Raw genomic sequence first — 18,044 nt, forward strand, 5'->3', positions numbered from 1 at the left:
AATAATCATAAAACTTCCCACAAACGCACGCACACTTCAAAAGCAAATGCAAAGTAAAAGCGAATACGAGGCAATGTAATACAATCACTTTAGCGGTCCGCCTAGTTAACGTAGTAGTTTAGGGATCCCTGAAGGGATCTTATACGATATATACTTAGATTAGGTGCTACTGAGATCTCAGGGTCGTTTAGCCTGGATTAGCCGCGCGAGTCGGAAGAGGGGGTGGAATCGATGTTGCGCCTGCTTTGGGCACCCAAGATCCAACGCCGCCACACGCCAAATTGAGCCCCGTTGCCGAGGGCGAAGAACACTTCCTCCAGCCGGGTGTAAGATGTTTAATTTACCGTGGTATACGTTTTAAAATGGCGGAACGGTCTTCGGGGATGTTTCGATTCCGTAGAAGACCTACATCTGCGCTAGTTGATCTTCACTTATATTATGTTTTTCGTTCAGTTGTCAGACACCTTCAGAATACCTACTTTCCTCGGAGGAACCCTAGCGAGCGTCAGAAAGAAACGCTCGTAACTTCGCCAGTAATCGGTTTGCCGCTCACATTGAATGGTCAGAGCATGGTAAACCATCGGAATCAACGCAGAATGACCCAGCTTCGGGGAAAGAGACACTGGAAAGCTGGTGATTGAGCTGCAGGTGGTGCGCTCACATACTCAGAAGTGGCCAGCTTCCGCCACGTGGAGAATCTCAAGCAACAGAGAACGTCTGGGATGATAATAAACCCAGACGAATTACTTGGAAAAGCAGGAAACGAAAAAAAAGGTTACAGTCGGAACAGGGCGGCAAGGACGGGAAAGAAAAGAAAACCAAAACACACCACATATATTAATGTAAATGGTCGTTGTTTTAGATATAGAACTTAATGCCGCCAACAAAGCAAGAAACGCAGCAGCGCAAGAGAGGATAAAATGAATACCTAGTAGAGAATACTGTTTTCTAAACTCCCCTGATAGCAAAACTCTTTGCAGCCAATCATGCACGGCCTGATGGCCAGAATACTGCGCAATGCTAAGTGGCGCTTCTATGCCGATAATAATGCTAACAAACGAATAATTATAATATTGAAGAGTTAAGAAAACAAAACATCCAAAACAAACAAAACAACCCAATAGCAACAGCGATCGGAGCACGATCAGGACTTTAAAATAGAAACAATACCACGCGTACAATAGATCACCGATGATGGCTCAACTGGCACTGCTTGAGGGTGGAACAAACTTAGAATGTTTAAGGGAAGTGAAAGAAGGTAGATTTATTTGCCAAAAAACATTTCTACTAATCTGTTATTTAGTTTGGCAGCTCTGTATGTGTTATCTTGTAGTTGTACGGAGCGATTTTCCTTTCGTTTATGGCAGTTTAGTTTAGAATTTTCACTTCGCAAATTCAACTGTAAGTTCATTGATTCGACCATTCTCTCTACATTAAGTATCTTAAGTAAACCTGAAAACCTACCATAAACGCAACCTACCCAATCAGCTTTGGATATTCACGCTGATAAAAACGATTAATTAAAACAAATACAAAATGTACCGATCATGACAAATTCTCCCCACGGTAGAAGAAAACAATCGCACACACAATCAGTTTGACAGATAAATTAATCCTGCTTATCTAAAGATCCGATGCGCATTTTATTCCGTGCAGAAGTTTCGTTACGAAGCGTGGAAAGTTGTTTTAGGAAAGTAGAATGAAAGAGAGAGGCAGAGGAGATGAAAAGCGTCTTAGCTGTGTATGTCCTTACGCTCTCCAGCTGAGCCAGATTTGTGCATTCGAAACGTTTTTACCATACGCACAATGGAGGGACACTATGAATTTATAACGGCAAACTAACGCACACACACACACAGAACATACGCAGCCTAGATATAACAAACCCTTGCAGAGCTAGCCCGTAAGCATGGCGAAAGCTATATTGTTCTGTTATAAGTAAATGAAACTATTTATAAATATATGAAAAGCGATGAAGAAAGTAACAAATAAACGAAAAAAGAAAACAAGACACGAAGTACTCAGCTGAATGATAAGAAATGAACTGGAAGGAAAGCCAGGGTTGGGTCCCGCCAAGCAGCATCATGTTTTTCGTTACAGTATCAAATAAGTAGAAAAACAGAATACAAATAAACACAAAGACAAGAAGGAAATAAAAAGGATACATTGTCGAGAAGTAAATCATCAACAATAGTGACGAAACGTGTAAAACCGAAAAAATGAGGAATAGTAAACAAACAAAAAACACACGAAGAAAGTAAAATTAGCCACCGGATAGGATGTTACTAATTGATACACTTACAGACAAGCATACTCAGTTAATCTTTGAAAGTAAAACAAACGAAGAAAATAATAGCAAATAATAGCGGAATGATAACATTTCACACCAAACAGGTGACCGAGCCTTCTCCCCCGCACTCCCGCCCCATGTCATATGTTTCTGAAGTAGCAGACAAACAACTCACAGCTTCCCTGTTAAGACAAGACACCCACCTGTTTGAACTACACAAAAAAGAAACACTTCCATGCGACAGCAAGTAAAGTGGTAACTGAAGGGAAAACCATGTTCAACGCCTTGTCCCCAATTCTTTACCATTTGTGTTTTCTTCTGCAACGTCCGTCTTGTCCCTCTATGAAACACCCCGGGGGAGGGGAGAGGGTGTCGGTCGCGACGACGGGTGGATCGATTTGAAACTTTTCATGTCTAGCTGACAGTTCGTATTCGTAAAAGAGTATTAGTAAACTTAGAGAAACAAGTGGGACACGTAAGGCGATGACCGGTAGAGCAGAAGCTGCATGCCTAATTGTCAAAGAGGAGGTCATAGGGGAATGCTCGGGTGGACTATGTGATTGCGATTGTATTTTGTGGCTGCATGTGTGCGAACTGAAGACGGTAAAGGGCGGAAAATGGCCAGCGAGCTCGGTGTTGGTGGGCGATGTGATTAGAATTAATGGATTGTTTTGGAAAATGTATCTTTCGATCATGGCGAGAAGGAGTAAGTGGTAGGCGATTGGTAGGGGGAGAATATTGACAAAACGAGGGTATAGGGCAGGCAGCAGGAGGCGGAAAAAGTTTTAATAGTGAGAAACAAAAAACCGAAGAAACCTACCCGCTAGGAATCAAATATATAAATTAATGAAAAGCATAAAGATATATATTAAAGAAATAATAATGTATGTACATATATACAATTTAAAAGAAGAAAAAGAAGAAAAAAAGCTATAGAAGAAAGCGACATGAAAGACAGTCACACTTAAAAATGAGAACACAGAAGACAAGGCGTACAGTCTCCCGTGGGTCTTCTTTTTCTAGAGCGTCAAGCGATTGTTTCAACACTAACTAAGCCTCACCACTTGGTCACAGTACGGAATAGGTTTAATCTTTCTCTTTCTGATTGATATTCGCAAAAGTTTCCCTATCTTTTGAAGATTAACCCAACTTTAAATCATCAATGAAACCTTAATTGTGTTTGGTGTAATATGTGTTGCCTTTCCGGTGGCCAAATTTTGGTGGAAGCCTTTTTTGTTTGGTATAATTATTGAAAAATTATGCTAAAGAGCTGAAGGACTCACGGGAGATTTGTGGGCCTGCTCAAAATTATAGATACAACCCCACAGACCACAGCTCATACTGCAGATAGTGAATTACTGGAGCAAATAATACGCCACACGCTACCAGACTACAGACAAACATCCGATCAGATATACAAACACACACACAGAAACACATTGGATTGATGTTAAAAAGCAAATTTAAAACTTACCGCTGTGAATGTTACAACACAACAACACTACAAAAACGAAAACAAAACAAAGATGTAAATTTGATTCCAAATCAAATGTCGTGACGCGCGGCGCACGCCAGGTGAAGGTTGCAGCGGAAGGGATGAGGTAAGGGGAACGGCGACTCTGGCCTCGTCGTGCAGAGGCATCAAGGTGCAGTGTACAGCGTGGTATCTATAAGAGAAAAGGAAGGAGGGAAAGCAGCCAGTGAAAAACAGCAAAATCAAAACGAAGAATTAAAACCAAACACTCCAACAAACCCTTGTATCTTGAAGTGGAAAAAAATACAAAAAAAAAAATTCATTCCCAAGTACTACTGAAGGATCCCCGCGGATATAATGGAAAACAATTGAGACGCAATTGGCAAATCAGATTGGAACGTACACCGAACGAGGCAAGCATGTAAACAACTCATAACACATAAACCTAATTGGCCATTGGACTTATTGGACGCGCGGAAAGTATACGACGCGTATACTGCGAATCGAGGTTAAATGGGCGAAGGTAAACGGACGCGAACGGAGTGAAGGCGGACAGCCATGGTTTGAGCAGAAAGAAACGGAAAAGATGTGACTATTCCAACGTACAAAGTTAATTGGAGACGAGAAAGAGAGAGAGAGAGAGAGAGAGAGAGAGAGAGAGAGAGAGAGATAGAGAGAGAGAAAAAGAGAGAGAGAGAGAGAGAGAGACAGAGCGAAAAAGAAAGAAAGAAAGAAAGAGAGAGAAAGAGAAGGAGCGTGTAGGAAAATAGAAACGAAAAATCAATATATCATCATGTTGTAGAGAGAAATCGAATAAAAGATACAAGAAAAATTAAAATACCGAAGTACTTGATCAGTTACTCAGGAAGGAGGAGCAGGTGGGGAGGGCCAAGGAGGGAGGAATGTTGAATGGAAAGAAAATGGTGGGATGGAGAAACCGTACGGTAGCGGTTTAATAAGGAAGGACTGCTTACAATTGGAGGGATTAAAGCCACCAAATTATCTTTGTGTTGCATGCGTTTACCAAAAAACTGTTTCCAGGGTCATGGTGAAAACCATGAGCTGCTTAATCTAATAAAATTGCATTATGTGTCGTTTATTACTCTAAAGACCTATATAAGTCTTTCAGCAAGGACGGTTGTAGTTGTAACCTAGTATCTTTGCCTTCCTTCAGACCTTCGATCCAACTCCAGAGGCACTAGGCGTCTCCATCGTCAACAGCAGCAACATGTGTCGCACATTGTTACAGTCAATTTTAATACAGTAAGGTAATGTGAGGCAAAATACTGCTATTATGTGGAAAACTTTGATTTTTCGCAATCCATACTAGTGTACTGGAGGGTCCGCGACAGCCGAGCGGTAGCGCCGGTTAGAAAATCGGCCCATGAGCGCCGGGGCTCACCACCTCGACGGCGTGGGTTCGAATCCCAACCGAGACCGACCCCCCCCCCCCCCCCCCCATAAGCCGGGGGGTTTTAATCCTCATTAATATTTGCTTCAATTTTTGTCGTTACAACCAAGAATGAAAGGAGTATGAATCCAATTTTCTTGTTGTATTCGTTAAGTAACATATTGACGAAGCTTTACTTGTTTGCTATAATTTATTTAAATATTTAATATAGCTTAAACTATTGTAGGGAGTTCCGATATGGTTTTTGGCATAACTAGCACCATCTTGTTTTCTCTGTTTATTCATATTGTATCCGTAAAACTCACGTAGGACGTATTAGACACACGTTTGAACACTCACACTTGAATCCAAATTGGGGTAATTTTTACCCCAAGATTAAAATTCGATTCACATTGAACTTTTAGCGGAATGATACATTGACGTGGTACATCAAAAAATATAAAAACGCCAACAGATAGTCAACAAATATATCAAAAAGCAACAGTTGACAGAATTAAAAAATTTTACAAAATATGTAGTGAAGTTATAGCGTTTTAAAAATAGGGGTCAAAACGACTAATAAAAAGTAATGTATTCTAGTGTTAAGTACCCTTGAGATACTTATCGGATTTATGGGTGGTAAATTACACACACACACCAAAAGAGAGACACACATACACATTTCATTAAGAGTATTGACTTACTTCAACGTAAATTTATTCCCTACATATCTACAACGTTGCCTACGATACGTAGCCTTCGAACACTAAGTCACTTAAACGACTCTATTAGGCGGACAATGATGGATGACAGGTAATAAAATGAGCACTGCGGCGTTCACTCGTTGCGAAGTTTGGCGACATCCAGGAACTGCTCCATCGGGGCGACGCTCCGCCGAGCCATGAGGAAATGATTGTAATCGGCACCGACAACAATTTTGAAAGTCTCAGTGTCGAATATTCTATCGTTGGAGAGAGCGCCATCTACACGTCACACATCTGAGTTATTCCCGTTGCATAAATGCAGGAACGTTTTCATCCACCGCTGGGGTTCACTGTTCATGCAAGTTTTGCTCGCGAGCGGGTTTTAAATTTGCTGCAGGGCCGCAATGCGACAGAGGATTGGCCAGTCGTTGCGTTCCGTTTAAGGGGACAAGCATGATGGCACTCGCACTTGTTTGTAGGGTGGCCTGGTCGCACGGTTGGCACTCCGTCGGCCGCACAGAGGTACGTTCCCGAAGCCACCGTTTCACCGCACCTCTCGGTTTGGGCAAACAGATGAATATGATAAACATGACGATACCCTGCAGGCCGAAAAGAATGTCGTAGAAGATTGGCAGCTTGTACGTGCTGTAGTACGACGCCGTCATAAAGACCCATACGATTGCCATCACGACGAAGAGTAAGGCGGTGTAATTTGTCCTACAAGAAGAAGAAGAAGATACGGTCCATTATCGGTTGGCTTATACGCAAATGGGATACACTTGCCATACTTACATATAGATTACTTTGTTGATTTTTTCCGCCGGGATATGTGTTGGAGCCATCTGCTCAACATTGAACTCTTGTCCCCGCTCCAGTAAGCGTTGCCTGACCTCGTTGTACAAAGTGTGAAGTTTGATCACCCGGCGTAATCCGACATAGCAGACGATTAGACAAACAAAGGTGAGTACCAAAATCACCATTATCGTCCGGAAGAGGTAATTCTTTATGGCCGGGTTCCCTGAGGGGAGAAAGGGAAAATATGAATCAGTTTGGAGAGAAAGCGAGAGAATGAGACACCGCTCCTACCTTGTGATGTGATTGAGAAGGATAGTATTATCCAAAGAGGAACTAACTGCGCTACTAAAGCGTATCCGATAAATCGATATCGATCCCATCGTGCAGTGATATCCTTTGCTCTCGGTGCGTAGAACCTGAATGGATGGAAAGGGTACTGTTTATGCACTCTGGTGTCCACTAGCACCAGCCGCCTGTTAGCACCTCTTACCAGGCATGGAAACAGTTGTTCGCACAGTTGACCAGGAGCCAGAAGAACGTCGCCAGGATGAGGTACTCCGCGGAGTTCTTCAGCACGATCTGGTCGGCATTCATCCGCTTTCCGCTGGCTTTATGCTGGAAGAACGACTCCAGCAGCAGTGCGAACGCAAAGTTAACACAATTCATCGCCAACGCTTTGCCGTGCAGATCGTGCAACTCTGGGATGATCATGTAGAAGAATGCCGTCAGCAGCAGCAGCGGAATGGCGAATATCAGGCACACGGTAAGCAAGATCAGCTGGCACGGGAGAAAGTCCGCACCTAAGCTAACCTCTTCCGGGCACACGTACGCCACGATCGTAGCGTCCGAGATGCGGTAATCCAAGCAGTAGCTGTTGAAGACTTCGATATTGTACGGCCGCTTGTAGATAACGAGCAGCGATCCGTTCTGGATTACGTACAGTGTGTCCATGAAGTGGGGTCCGTAGCTCACCAGACCTCTCTCCGTCACGCACGGATTACCGTAGATAAACCCGAGCGCAGCGTCTTCCTCTAAATCTTCGATGCATCCGTCGTAGAATTTGGCAACGATGGTGCTCATGGTGGATCTGTTTGTCTGGGGCCCTTCCGGCTGGCAGGAGATTATGTTATCCCCGTCGTGTACCATACGCTGTCCCTGGGGGCAGCATTTTCGGATGAAATTCACTGACGGTCCAATGTACACCGGTTGATCTGCGAGTACCTAAAATCAAAACCGAAGCAATACAGCAACGTTATCACGGGGTTTGCACTGCTCAATATCGCAACATTATCGTAGCACGCTTGTCTGATATTCAATACTTTTTCTTGCAAAATACTTAATCCTGCGTAAATCCTACGTGTTGTTGATATGGCGAGTCAATACTTCCGTTTCATGTGCACGGGACGTGAGTCCAACTTTATCGACATACTATGCGATACGGACGCTATCTGTCGGGTGCCTACCTGATATCCAGTGCAGTCCGTCACGTTCTCTATGGGCATCACACCATCAAAGGTCGTCATGTTGGTATAGATATTCTCTACGGCTGCCTCAACGTCTTCGCCGAAACCCACTGTGGTTTGCTTCACGGCTGCTACGATCTGCTGCACGCCCCCGGTAGCGTTCTCTGGAGTGCCACTAACCGACACGTTTGGTTTCGGAACGACAGAACTTCTTTCGCCCGCGTGAACTGGACTTCCGGACACGATGTCCTGCCCATTCTTGTCGTTGTATCCTGAGTGAGAAATGTTATCGTCAGTGATTGGATCGAGCACATCATCCACCACCAAAACTTTCCAGCCTATGTTAGGGACCTTCGTCGTACTCCTGGTACGTGCAGTACTCACCTTGTCCACTACCTTCAAGCTGGGCAGCATTAACCATTGTCAAACACGCGCACATCACCAACACACACCAGAGCACCATCGAACTTCGAAAGGATTCGTCCACCATCGTCACTGACTCTCGATTAAGCACTCGCTTCAGAGTTATGCGCGAAACTCTTGGCTACACCTGGACCACGAGGTCGGTCTTCTGTGGAGAGTTCACTTCTGGTTCCTCTTCGATTTCTACTTCCGAACGGGGTTTTATGTGGCCCACATCGGATAGGGGGTATTTGGAAAGGTCGCTAAAGCATCCCTACTACCCACGCTGATCAAATAACACACTCACGCGAACCACTTCTGAGACTTCTGTGCTTTGGGCTTCTTAGGGCGGAACTTAGATCTAACACTACCGGCGTACCATCGTTAGAGGGATCTGTCTCTGGTGGGAGCTCACCCTCGAATACTCTTCCTTCAATATTTGTTCAGTTGGATAAACACTGAACGAACACTGATAAATTTACTGATAAAGCGATAAGCGATAACTGAATCGCGCATCACCGCTGCAACGCGTCAGTGTACCGGGACGATACGGATTCATACCGATACAAGAGAGGTGCAGAAGGTTGCGTAATCGGGGATTACTATTAAACCACAGCGTACGGCTTTGATGGAAGAGTTGCTATTTTCCGGGTTAAAGGGAGAGGCTTCGACTCCACACCTCCAAAACCGACTGGTTTGAGCTGAATGTTGATAAATCCCAAACTGTTGTGATAGGACATGACCCGATCGATACCCCTTGGGCTGATTACTTGATAACGGGACCCGTTATCAGTTGGTGTGGATGCATGCTACTGCCGCGTCATCCGGAGCATCTGTGCAGAGCTCTGATTTTGGAATGCTGGCCTATATGATACAGGTGATAAGGCCTGAGTCCTTTTAAAAATAGTTTAAAATTTTTAAGACCACAAATAGCGTCACGAATTTATCTTGAAGTTGTGAATTTTCCATAGGCTGTTTCCGTGCCGTGCTTTGTTCCATTCCAAACTTTATTGTTTTTAATGATGCATGGCGTAACGACCTTGTTGGTTCATGTAAGAGTTTACGAGACTTTTTACCCTATGTGCTCGGTTGGGATTCGAACCCACGCCGTCGAGATGGTGAGCTCTGGCGCTTATGGTACGATTTTCTAACCGACGGTACCGCTCAGCTGTCACGAACTTCAATGGCACGGTGACACTGTAGATGACGAATCCATGAGGCAGAGCATCTTTCTGTTCCATATTAGATCACCTCCGTTGGAGAACCCTTGGGCAACAGCGGTATGTAGGTGACGGTATAGAACACCATTAGAAGTGCGTATATCTCGCGCTTGTTCTTGTTATCATACTCAAACACATTCGCAATGTCCACGTACATCGTATTGAAGACGTTCAAGGATGGCAAATATTTCCTTGAATCCTACAACCAGACCGAAAAGAGTGAGGAAAAGTGATTAGGAATGTTATTCCCGCGCTGCCGAATCAGGGACGGAAAATTTACTCTTACCAATACTGCCAGAGCCGAAGCAACGGACGCCATATCGTGCAAGTATGGTCCCGTGATCAAATACCCGAACGTGGTGTTCAACTTTGGCGCGAGCGAGTAGCAAAAGGCGGCGAACAGCAACGTCACCGTTGCCAATGTTGTGCCTAGTGATCCTCTGTCAAAAGGGGGCCGTTGCAGGCGGGGGAGTAGCTGGGAGGGAGGAACGCCTTAATTCGAGGGACCAGCAGTAAGCAAAACAGGCGAGTAACCTCTCGAGCCCTTTCCTGGAACCATCCATTCGTATCGAGCGTCGTGTGTTGGTTCGCCGGGGGCTGTGGGGCGCGATGGACAAATTAAATCACATTATGTGCAGGTTTCCACCTTCAACACCTCCCCTCCTCCTTCTGTTTTCGCGCTGTTCATTAGAGCACGAGGGAGGGTAGGCGGCCATGTTTCGCGTATCGGTTACGTGATACACCGTCTTCAACTATCAACACACTCGAGCGGGGTTGTGGGCCAAGTTCGAAGGACTACACCGAAAACGGTACCATCACCACAACCGGTAGAAAACCTCCGTGGGATCTCGTTTCCCTCGTGGAGGACGAGGAAGCGGAGGAGGGATGGGGAACGAAACGTGTGAAAAACGGTTGATCGCTTGCCACCGCCGAGGTGAACCTGTCCACTGTTTTGATACGCCCCCTGTGTATGTGTGCATGGATGGCTCTGAAGCGACTGCACACATCCCCCCGGGACCTTTTATCGCGCAGAATAGGAATAGGAGGAATATCAGGCCGCAAATAGGATTATGTAAACCGCCATCGCCATTACCGGATGGCGAACCGGATGGCGCGCGGGGCGGGGGTGGTAATGGCGCATATAGCTGGGCAGGACCCGCGAGACCCGATGACCAGCCGAGCGCCGTCGGGTTCGGGAGTTTCGGGAGTTTGACCGGCCGCTCGGGCTTAGTTCGATGCGAGACGTATCCGCGCGTGGTGATGTGCTCGGTTGGAGCATTGTAGCCTTCACCGACGATCCAGAGGCGTTGATCAACGAGTTGGTGAGCAAGGTGTCAGGAGTAGTATCGGTATCTGGCGCAGATGTCGTGCGACGCTGGACCTGATACGTTACGATCGAAAGAAATCACCGGACGTCTTTAGTACTAGGAGTTCGTGGAGTTCAGCTAGTGACCGGTGGTGGTGGTGGTGGTGGAGGTTGTGGTGTATGAGACGGACAACGGCCACCAGGTGTGCCGGGGATCAACAACAGTGGCCCGTTAGCCAGTGGACTGGTTACATCAGCCGATACACTACCGAAAGGCACGCAAGCGCAATGAAGACCAAGTCGAGACGGTGGTGGAGGTGGTACTGATCGCCACAACCTCGGGCGGGGGAAGGGAGCGGTTCGCGGAACGTCGGAACGAGTGCACGCATCCATCACCGGTTGACACTAAACAACACACACATATTCGCAGCGAACGAAAATCGATGACGATTAGCGCAGCGGAAGAACAGGGCCTCGGTTTGCAGTTGCCTTGCTGACTCCGAAAACGCATAGAAACCGAACCGAAAAACTAAACGCAAGGCCACCGCCGTCCCGTCCCCCCTCTCCTTCTTTCAAGTAATTGAAGGTAAGATACCCATTAGGCAGCCAAAGTCGACGGACCGGGATTTGGCTTCCGCTGGCTACCGTGCGACGGAATACCTGGGACCTGGTGTGTGCGTGTGTGTTCACACCCCGGAGCCTAGCTCGAGCTCTCCGAGGCCGCCGGCGAACAGTGCGCGGATATGGCGAAAAGTCTCGCCGTCGTGATCGGATTGGTGCTGGCCAGTCTGCGACCGTTGCTAGTGGACGCCAAAGGCTACCGGTAAGTAGTGGTTCCTAGGAGATTACAGTGATCTAGAGTTTTGTGGAATATATGTAGAGCGGCTTCGAAGAAACCAATATGGACTTCATCAACTCAGTGGCCTACATATAGTGGTGTGTCGTCTAGTAACAAGCTCCGGATACACGGAGTAGTGGTCCGCAAAGCCCTGCAAAAGTAGGCCAAGGTCTGGTGTCATGTGGTACGGGCCTCGTTCTAACGGCGTGCAAGCCTACAGCAGTGTTCAACATTCAACAAAACCGTCGCCCAACCACTCTCTCCCTCTCACTCACTCTCTCTCTCCCCCGCTCTATCAATCGGAAACCCCAAAACTACGCGATCATATTTCAACGGAGACTCTCGAACATTCAGCAATCAGAACAAGAAACCTTTACCGCTGGATGGACGGATGTCCAGGAAGATTCCTAGGTTATGGTTGATGTTGCTCGCAAAGACCCGCTTCAACCGCGTCCATTTCCGTTTCTGCAGGAACTACTCCGACATCGGCGAGTTGTCGAAGAACCACGCCAGCCTATCGCTCTCCGACATACTGCCGACACAACAGAAGACGTACGATAAGAACCGGGCGCCCAAGCTGCTGGGCCAACCGACGGTCGTTTACTTCCATGTCACCGTTCTATCGATCGATTCCATCAACGAGGAGTCCATGGTAAGCGATCCTACCAATACGCGCCCATCCGGCAGCAAAACACACGAACACACACGATCTAGGGCAACAACCGCCCGGCCCATTAAGAAGCCAATGTGCCACATTCGGGACTTAATTCGCTGCTTTCTCTGCTTACCCTCTCCGCCGCGACCAGACGTACGTGGCGGATATCTTTTTGGCACAAAGCTGGCGCGATCCGCGCCTGCGGCTACCGGAGAACATGAGCGAGGAGTACCGGATACTGGACGTCGACTGGCTGCATAGCATCTGGCGGCCGGACTGCTTCTTCAAGAACGCCAAGAAGGTGACGTTCCACGAGATGAGCATACCGAACCACTACCTCTGGCTGTACCACGACAAGACGCTGCTGTACATGTCCAAGCTGACGCTGGTGCTGTCGTGCGCGATGAAGTTCGAGTCCTACCCGCACGACACGCAGATCTGCTCGATGATGATCGAAAGCTGTGAGTATTGCAGTGGGGGGAGGGAGGGAGGGAGGGAGGGGGGGGGAATGGTTTTTCCAGCACGCATGGTGTCGAGGTTCGAGGTGGACGAGTGCCGCGTGGAATCAAAATCGATAGGCTGCTCCGGAATCAGCGCCTCGTTAATGGTAAACTCTCATGTAAGTCGTCGACAACCCTATATATATACAATGCTACACCAACACCACCTACAACAACCAACAACCTACTACGCTACACCAACAAAGTCAGTACACAGCAGGGAAAACCAGAAACAAAAGCCATTTGCCATTATAAAAGCTCATCATCCCGCTCATATGATTCAATATGACGGCCAAACAACCGGTTCTTGCTAAATTTCCAAGACGGCTCACATGTTTCCATCGCTAAACCAATCTTGTTACTGTATTTTTGTTCATGCTCGACAAAACAGCAACTTTATAGTAGCTTTTAACTTCAGTTTCATGCGATCAGATGATATTCTACCTCTTCCTCTAAGAAGTAAATTTGTCATCAGAACAGTTGAACTGATTAAAGCGTTCAAAACTGGTGTCATATAACCCCAAACAACCATCAAACAACCAAGCAAATGCTAAACACATGCTGAAACATTGTGCTGTGAACTCACTTTTTAGAGTGTGTGGGAATATGTCCAGAACCTAAACTAGTGTCGTGTCCAAATGTACATAAAAATGAAGAGAATGGTTCAAAGAGCAATTCTTCATTTATACTTTGGTTAAATAATTGTTCTTCACAAAGCAAATGGCGTTTGTTTCTGGTTTGCCTACTGTATACTGACTTTATTGGTGTAGTGTATCTAAAGTGTTGATGTAGCTTGAAGCCTCTCCAATCAATATACTAAAACTTTGTGGCATTGGCGGCATATCATCAGCACATCCCTTCATTACAAGTTGACGAACGAACCACCAATCCCACCATAATCGTTGCGATAGCCCTGGTTTAGGAAGATGGAGGCTCAAGCTGTTGCTGGAATGGCTGCGGTTGGCTGCGTACTTTTATTCCGTACAACTTGCAAGCTAGTTGCCATAAAATACGTTTGCGTGCAAGTAGAGAGGTAGCTTTTGGGAGCTTTCTGTTCCGGTGCGGTAGAGCTTCCATTTCGTTTGCGCAGGATCATATGATGTCAGCTGACACAGGGATATCACTGTAGATTGGTGCGATTTAACCGACGCATCTCTATCAGAAACATCATCACCGAGTAGCTGCTCTTGAACAGGTTGCTGAAGGCCAGCCAAGACACCTCCACGATGTCGCTGCCCTGGCAGGAGAGGCTGCGCTGCGAGATGGCCAGTACGGTGTTGAGGGTGTCACGAAACTGTCGCAGTGACGTCCGGTGTCGGCGGCTGCACTGCAACCAAGCCGGCCAGTTATCGTTATACAGCGTCCAGCCAATGTGATTGTGCTTGATTGGAAGTAAAAAGGTGGTGAGTGTTTGTAGCTGTAATGGCGAACCTCCTGCTGCTACTTACGATCGCCTGCAGGTCCTCGACGAGCTTGCAGCGGTAGAACCACTCGAAAACGAGTAGCAGTGAAAACACCACCACGGTGAAGGCCACAAAGTCGAAGCCGTGATAGGAAATGAAGAACGCGTCGACGGCGAGTGCCAGCAGAGCGCAATAGTACTGCACCATGACCGAGATGTTGAGGATTCGGTGAACCTCTCGCACGTTCCTGTAAAAGGTGCACGTTCTTTTAATCTTCCATAATCTGCTAGCAGATCCGTAGCGGCCCTTGTGGTGATACTCACTGCAGGACTTTGCAGTGCTCATGCACACAGGCAGCGAGCTCTTGGTGGAGCGTACGCCAGGTCAGATCTTCGCGCGCGTTCGAGTTCTGCTGGTGATCCGCTTCCTGAGCTCGTACGTCAACAAGCTGGAACACTCGTTGGAAGCCTAGCTGCACCAGCTGCATTTCGGCACGCAACCCAATCAAAAGCGCGTTTGGGAGGAGGAAGGTGCCCATGTAGGTCGCAAGACCGGTCAGGACCATAGGCTGCATCAGATAATGCATCACCCAGAACAGCGGCTCGTTCGTGCGCCGGATATAGTCCGGAATGCGAAATATCTCGTGCTGCTGCATGTCTGTCGCCATAAACACGGTAATGTTCATCAGGCCGTACGCCTGCAACACCCCCAGGATGGTGTTGTTCGTCCGGAAGGCTCGCTCGCGGATCCCGTGGGCCTCCGGGAGGTCACGCAGATATTGGCGAGAGTTGATGTAGGCTCTAACCGCACTGAACCGATCGCAGCATTGCAGGATCAGTGCATACCGGATGACGATGCTGGTGACCGCTAGCGCAGCGCAGGTCAGGGTAACGGTGAGCGGTATATTGCGGTCAGTAGTAGCTACCACCCATATGCGGATATACCAAAAGACGCACTGAGTCGGAAGTAGTAGCTGATACAATATAAAGACTACCCGGAACAAGAGTCGAGGCGACTTCAGCTGAATCGCTGCGTAGAGAGATACGCATCAGACATCAGATACTGCTCCTTGAGGTTAGTACTTGTTACCTGATAATATCAACTGCAGATCGAGCAGTTCGAAAAAGTCACCATCATTCCTGAGCTTGAAGAGCTTGGAATACAGTCTACGAAATACTATCGCCGAAAAGTTCATCGAGACACCACTCTTACACCAACCCCGGAATGGGCGCGATAAATCACTGCTCGTTTCGTACACCTTCTTCGATTCTTTTATAGCGTTAGTGGAACATGAAAATTTAATTCGAACAACACCGTAACGGGCAAAGTGTAATGAAACTTGATCGTAAAGTTTCCCACCTAATTGCTCCCCCGGCCGAACTTATTTTTCCAGTTTCTCGGTAAGTCGTTAGAATTTTGCAGCTGTACATTCAGACGGTAGTTAGTTTCTTTCTTCTCGCATGTCACGAGGCATCATTGATTCCGCCCCGACGAAGACGGATGTTCCGGCAATGTGTATCGCTAGTGCTGCTACGTGTACTCGAATGTAATGTCATTCCATATATCTCCCGCACGGATATAATTTATTATATGCAGCGGTGACGCTCTTCGGGAGGAGGGGGATGCGAACACCGTTCACCTGTCAGCTGTGGCTGGACGGGTTGCGTTGCCTTGCTGCACTTGTTGCCCACCCGGAAGTTCCATCGGAATTCTTGTTCATGCGTCACAGCAACCAGCGAAGGTAATAACGAATAATTAACTGTGTTATTCTCTTAAATTCCTATAGGATTAGGTGTCACTGCCAAGGTGAGATACTGACAGATTTGTGGATCAAATGGGGTGCGAATCGGTAGCGAATTCTAATGCAGTTCAATGTGGGGAAATGTGACATTTTTTATGGCACATAAAGTGTCTACAGTGTGTAGACAGTTTGCCGCTTGCTCGTCTATCCGCGTACATTCCCTATGGGTACACTTTGTTTGATCCACTACCCAAAACTAAATCCCGGTTTCTCTTGTTTTGTTTACGTGCCGCTTTTGTTCGACACGTACAGGGATCCACCCCACGTCCGGAGTCCTATACCTCTGTGCCAGGGAAGCTGATTCCTCGGGTTCTCACAAGATTCCAGTCCAAAAGCACACGATTCCCCCCAGTTCCTACAAAGTTCCGGTGAAGGTAAGGGTCTCTCTATTAGCGCTTGCTTACGTTTCGCGCGGAGCAAGATTTTCGACCCTCCCCCACCTCCAGCGTGGAATAGATGCTGGTGGAATACCAAATCATGGCCCACCATGGTGAGGTTTTGTCGACAAATACTTGCTAACTTGTTTTAGATTTACTGGTTATACAGGCTCCGGAGATCCGGGAGAAGATCCAGGCCGATTTTTCTACGTCCATCAAACTCGGCCTATCATCTTGACGTCCCTGTCCCTGGTAAAAATGGAAAGTACTTCTCGCACTTCCCCGCTCCGAGCACCGGCGGAAACAGCGTGTTGGGTGTTTCCCGAAATTGAAAGCGGAGGAAAATTGTGGAAGAAACGTGACGTTAAAGAGTCCTTGGCACGCGGACGACGTGCGGCTGACGTTGACAGTTGATTTTTCGAGGTAGTGAGGTGTTCACCATCAGGTCCCCTTCCTCCCTTCTGCTGGCGATTGGGTACTTTATTATTCATCGCGTGTCTTACGATGAATGAAATTATAGTACCTGGAAACGAATTTCACTTTTCCAAACCTCGAAGGTGGGCGCGATGCGTTATCAATTGACATCCAGCAAGCCGGTGGAATGTTAAAATCACACGTCAGTATACACACACCGAGCTCAGGGGTTTGTTGTGAAAACTCACCGTCTAGCCCCCTTCCCCAATCTCCTCACTCTGCGTGACCTACTTCCTGCTGCCTGGTGAATTATTTTCGCCAATGTGTAGTGCCCACGCCACACAAATCAGAAACAATGGCGTATAGGGTAAGGTGTAGGTAGCCGACTGGATTTATAGGCATGCGATTTATGAGGCTGCTACGCCAAGGAAACGGTTTCCTCGGTTCGCGCATCAAGATGGAAACGTCTGCTCACCTTGATCGGGAAAGGAAAATGCGTGCCCGATTTTCACCACCTTCTGAGCCGTGTGTCGTGACGTGCGTTGTTTGTCTACCGTGGAGGAATGCATCCGAGTGGACTGTGCAAGGGCGTAATTAGGGTTGAAGTTAGTACCCGATCCGCTGAGCTCATCGTCTGCGACCGATAGGTCAATGCCGTCAAATGGACGAGGCATCGGAATGACGATAAATGTCACTCCCAATCGACTCCGGTGCCTTTATGAGACCCGGGAAACCCTGAAGAGCGTTGGCAAATCGTTACAAATCGCCTTCTTCCGCGTCCGAGTTCCGAATCGAAAGTATTCGATCTCTTCGGTGAGCAAATACATATTTTTAATATTTTACTGCCGTCAGCAGCGTGCGTGGCCATCGTGACCTAGGAGGCAGAAACCGGCATGTTGTGTCTCATCCCCCCTCCCCCCACCCTGCTGCTTTCTCTTCACCTTCCCTCACCATGTGTCCAGGGCATGCACGCGATTCGTTATCCCATTAGTGGCAATATAAATGGAATAAA

The 18,044-nt window shown here is 47.2% G+C and overlaps 3 protein-coding genes across 3 annotated transcripts; 1 reads left to right on the forward strand and 2 right to left on the reverse strand.

Annotated features, from left to right (window-relative positions):
* Positions 1-3,931: 3,931 nt before the first annotated feature.
* Positions 3,932-8,537, reverse strand: LOC131291130 (probable G-protein coupled receptor Mth-like 14). The gene is made up of 5 exons (XM_058320322.1): positions 8,501-8,537; positions 8,117-8,388; positions 7,144-7,874; positions 6,412-6,575; positions 3,932-3,957 (listed from the first exon to the last, which is right to left on the reverse strand). Exons 1-5 carry the CDS (start codon positions 8,535-8,537, stop codon positions 3,932-3,934), a joined length of 1,230 nt encoding a protein of 409 aa, XP_058176305.1.
* A 3,250-nt stretch (positions 8,538-11,787) lies between these two features.
* LOC131291131 (glycine receptor subunit alpha-2-like) lies at positions 11,788-13,658 on the forward strand. Its single transcript, XM_058320323.1, has 4 exons — positions 11,788-11,867; positions 12,354-12,534; positions 12,689-13,002; positions 13,631-13,658. Exons 1-4 carry the CDS (start codon positions 11,788-11,790, stop codon positions 13,656-13,658), a joined length of 603 nt encoding a protein of 200 aa, XP_058176306.1.
* A 499-nt stretch (positions 13,659-14,157) lies between these two features.
* On the reverse strand, positions 14,158-17,706 carry LOC131291132 (uncharacterized). Its single transcript, XM_058320324.1, has 5 exons — positions 17,508-17,706; positions 15,530-15,709; positions 14,764-15,469; positions 14,486-14,687; positions 14,158-14,418 (listed from the first exon to the last, which is right to left on the reverse strand). Exons 1-5 carry the CDS (start codon positions 17,704-17,706, stop codon positions 14,158-14,160), a joined length of 1,548 nt encoding a protein of 515 aa, XP_058176307.1.
* Between the last annotated feature and the right edge of the window lie 338 nt (positions 17,707-18,044).

This window comes from Anopheles ziemanni, chromosome X (genome assembly GCF_943734765.1).
Source record: "Anopheles ziemanni chromosome X, idAnoZiCoDA_A2_x.2, whole genome shotgun sequence".
Taxonomy (NCBI): Eukaryota; Metazoa; Arthropoda; class Insecta; order Diptera; family Culicidae; genus Anopheles; species Anopheles ziemanni.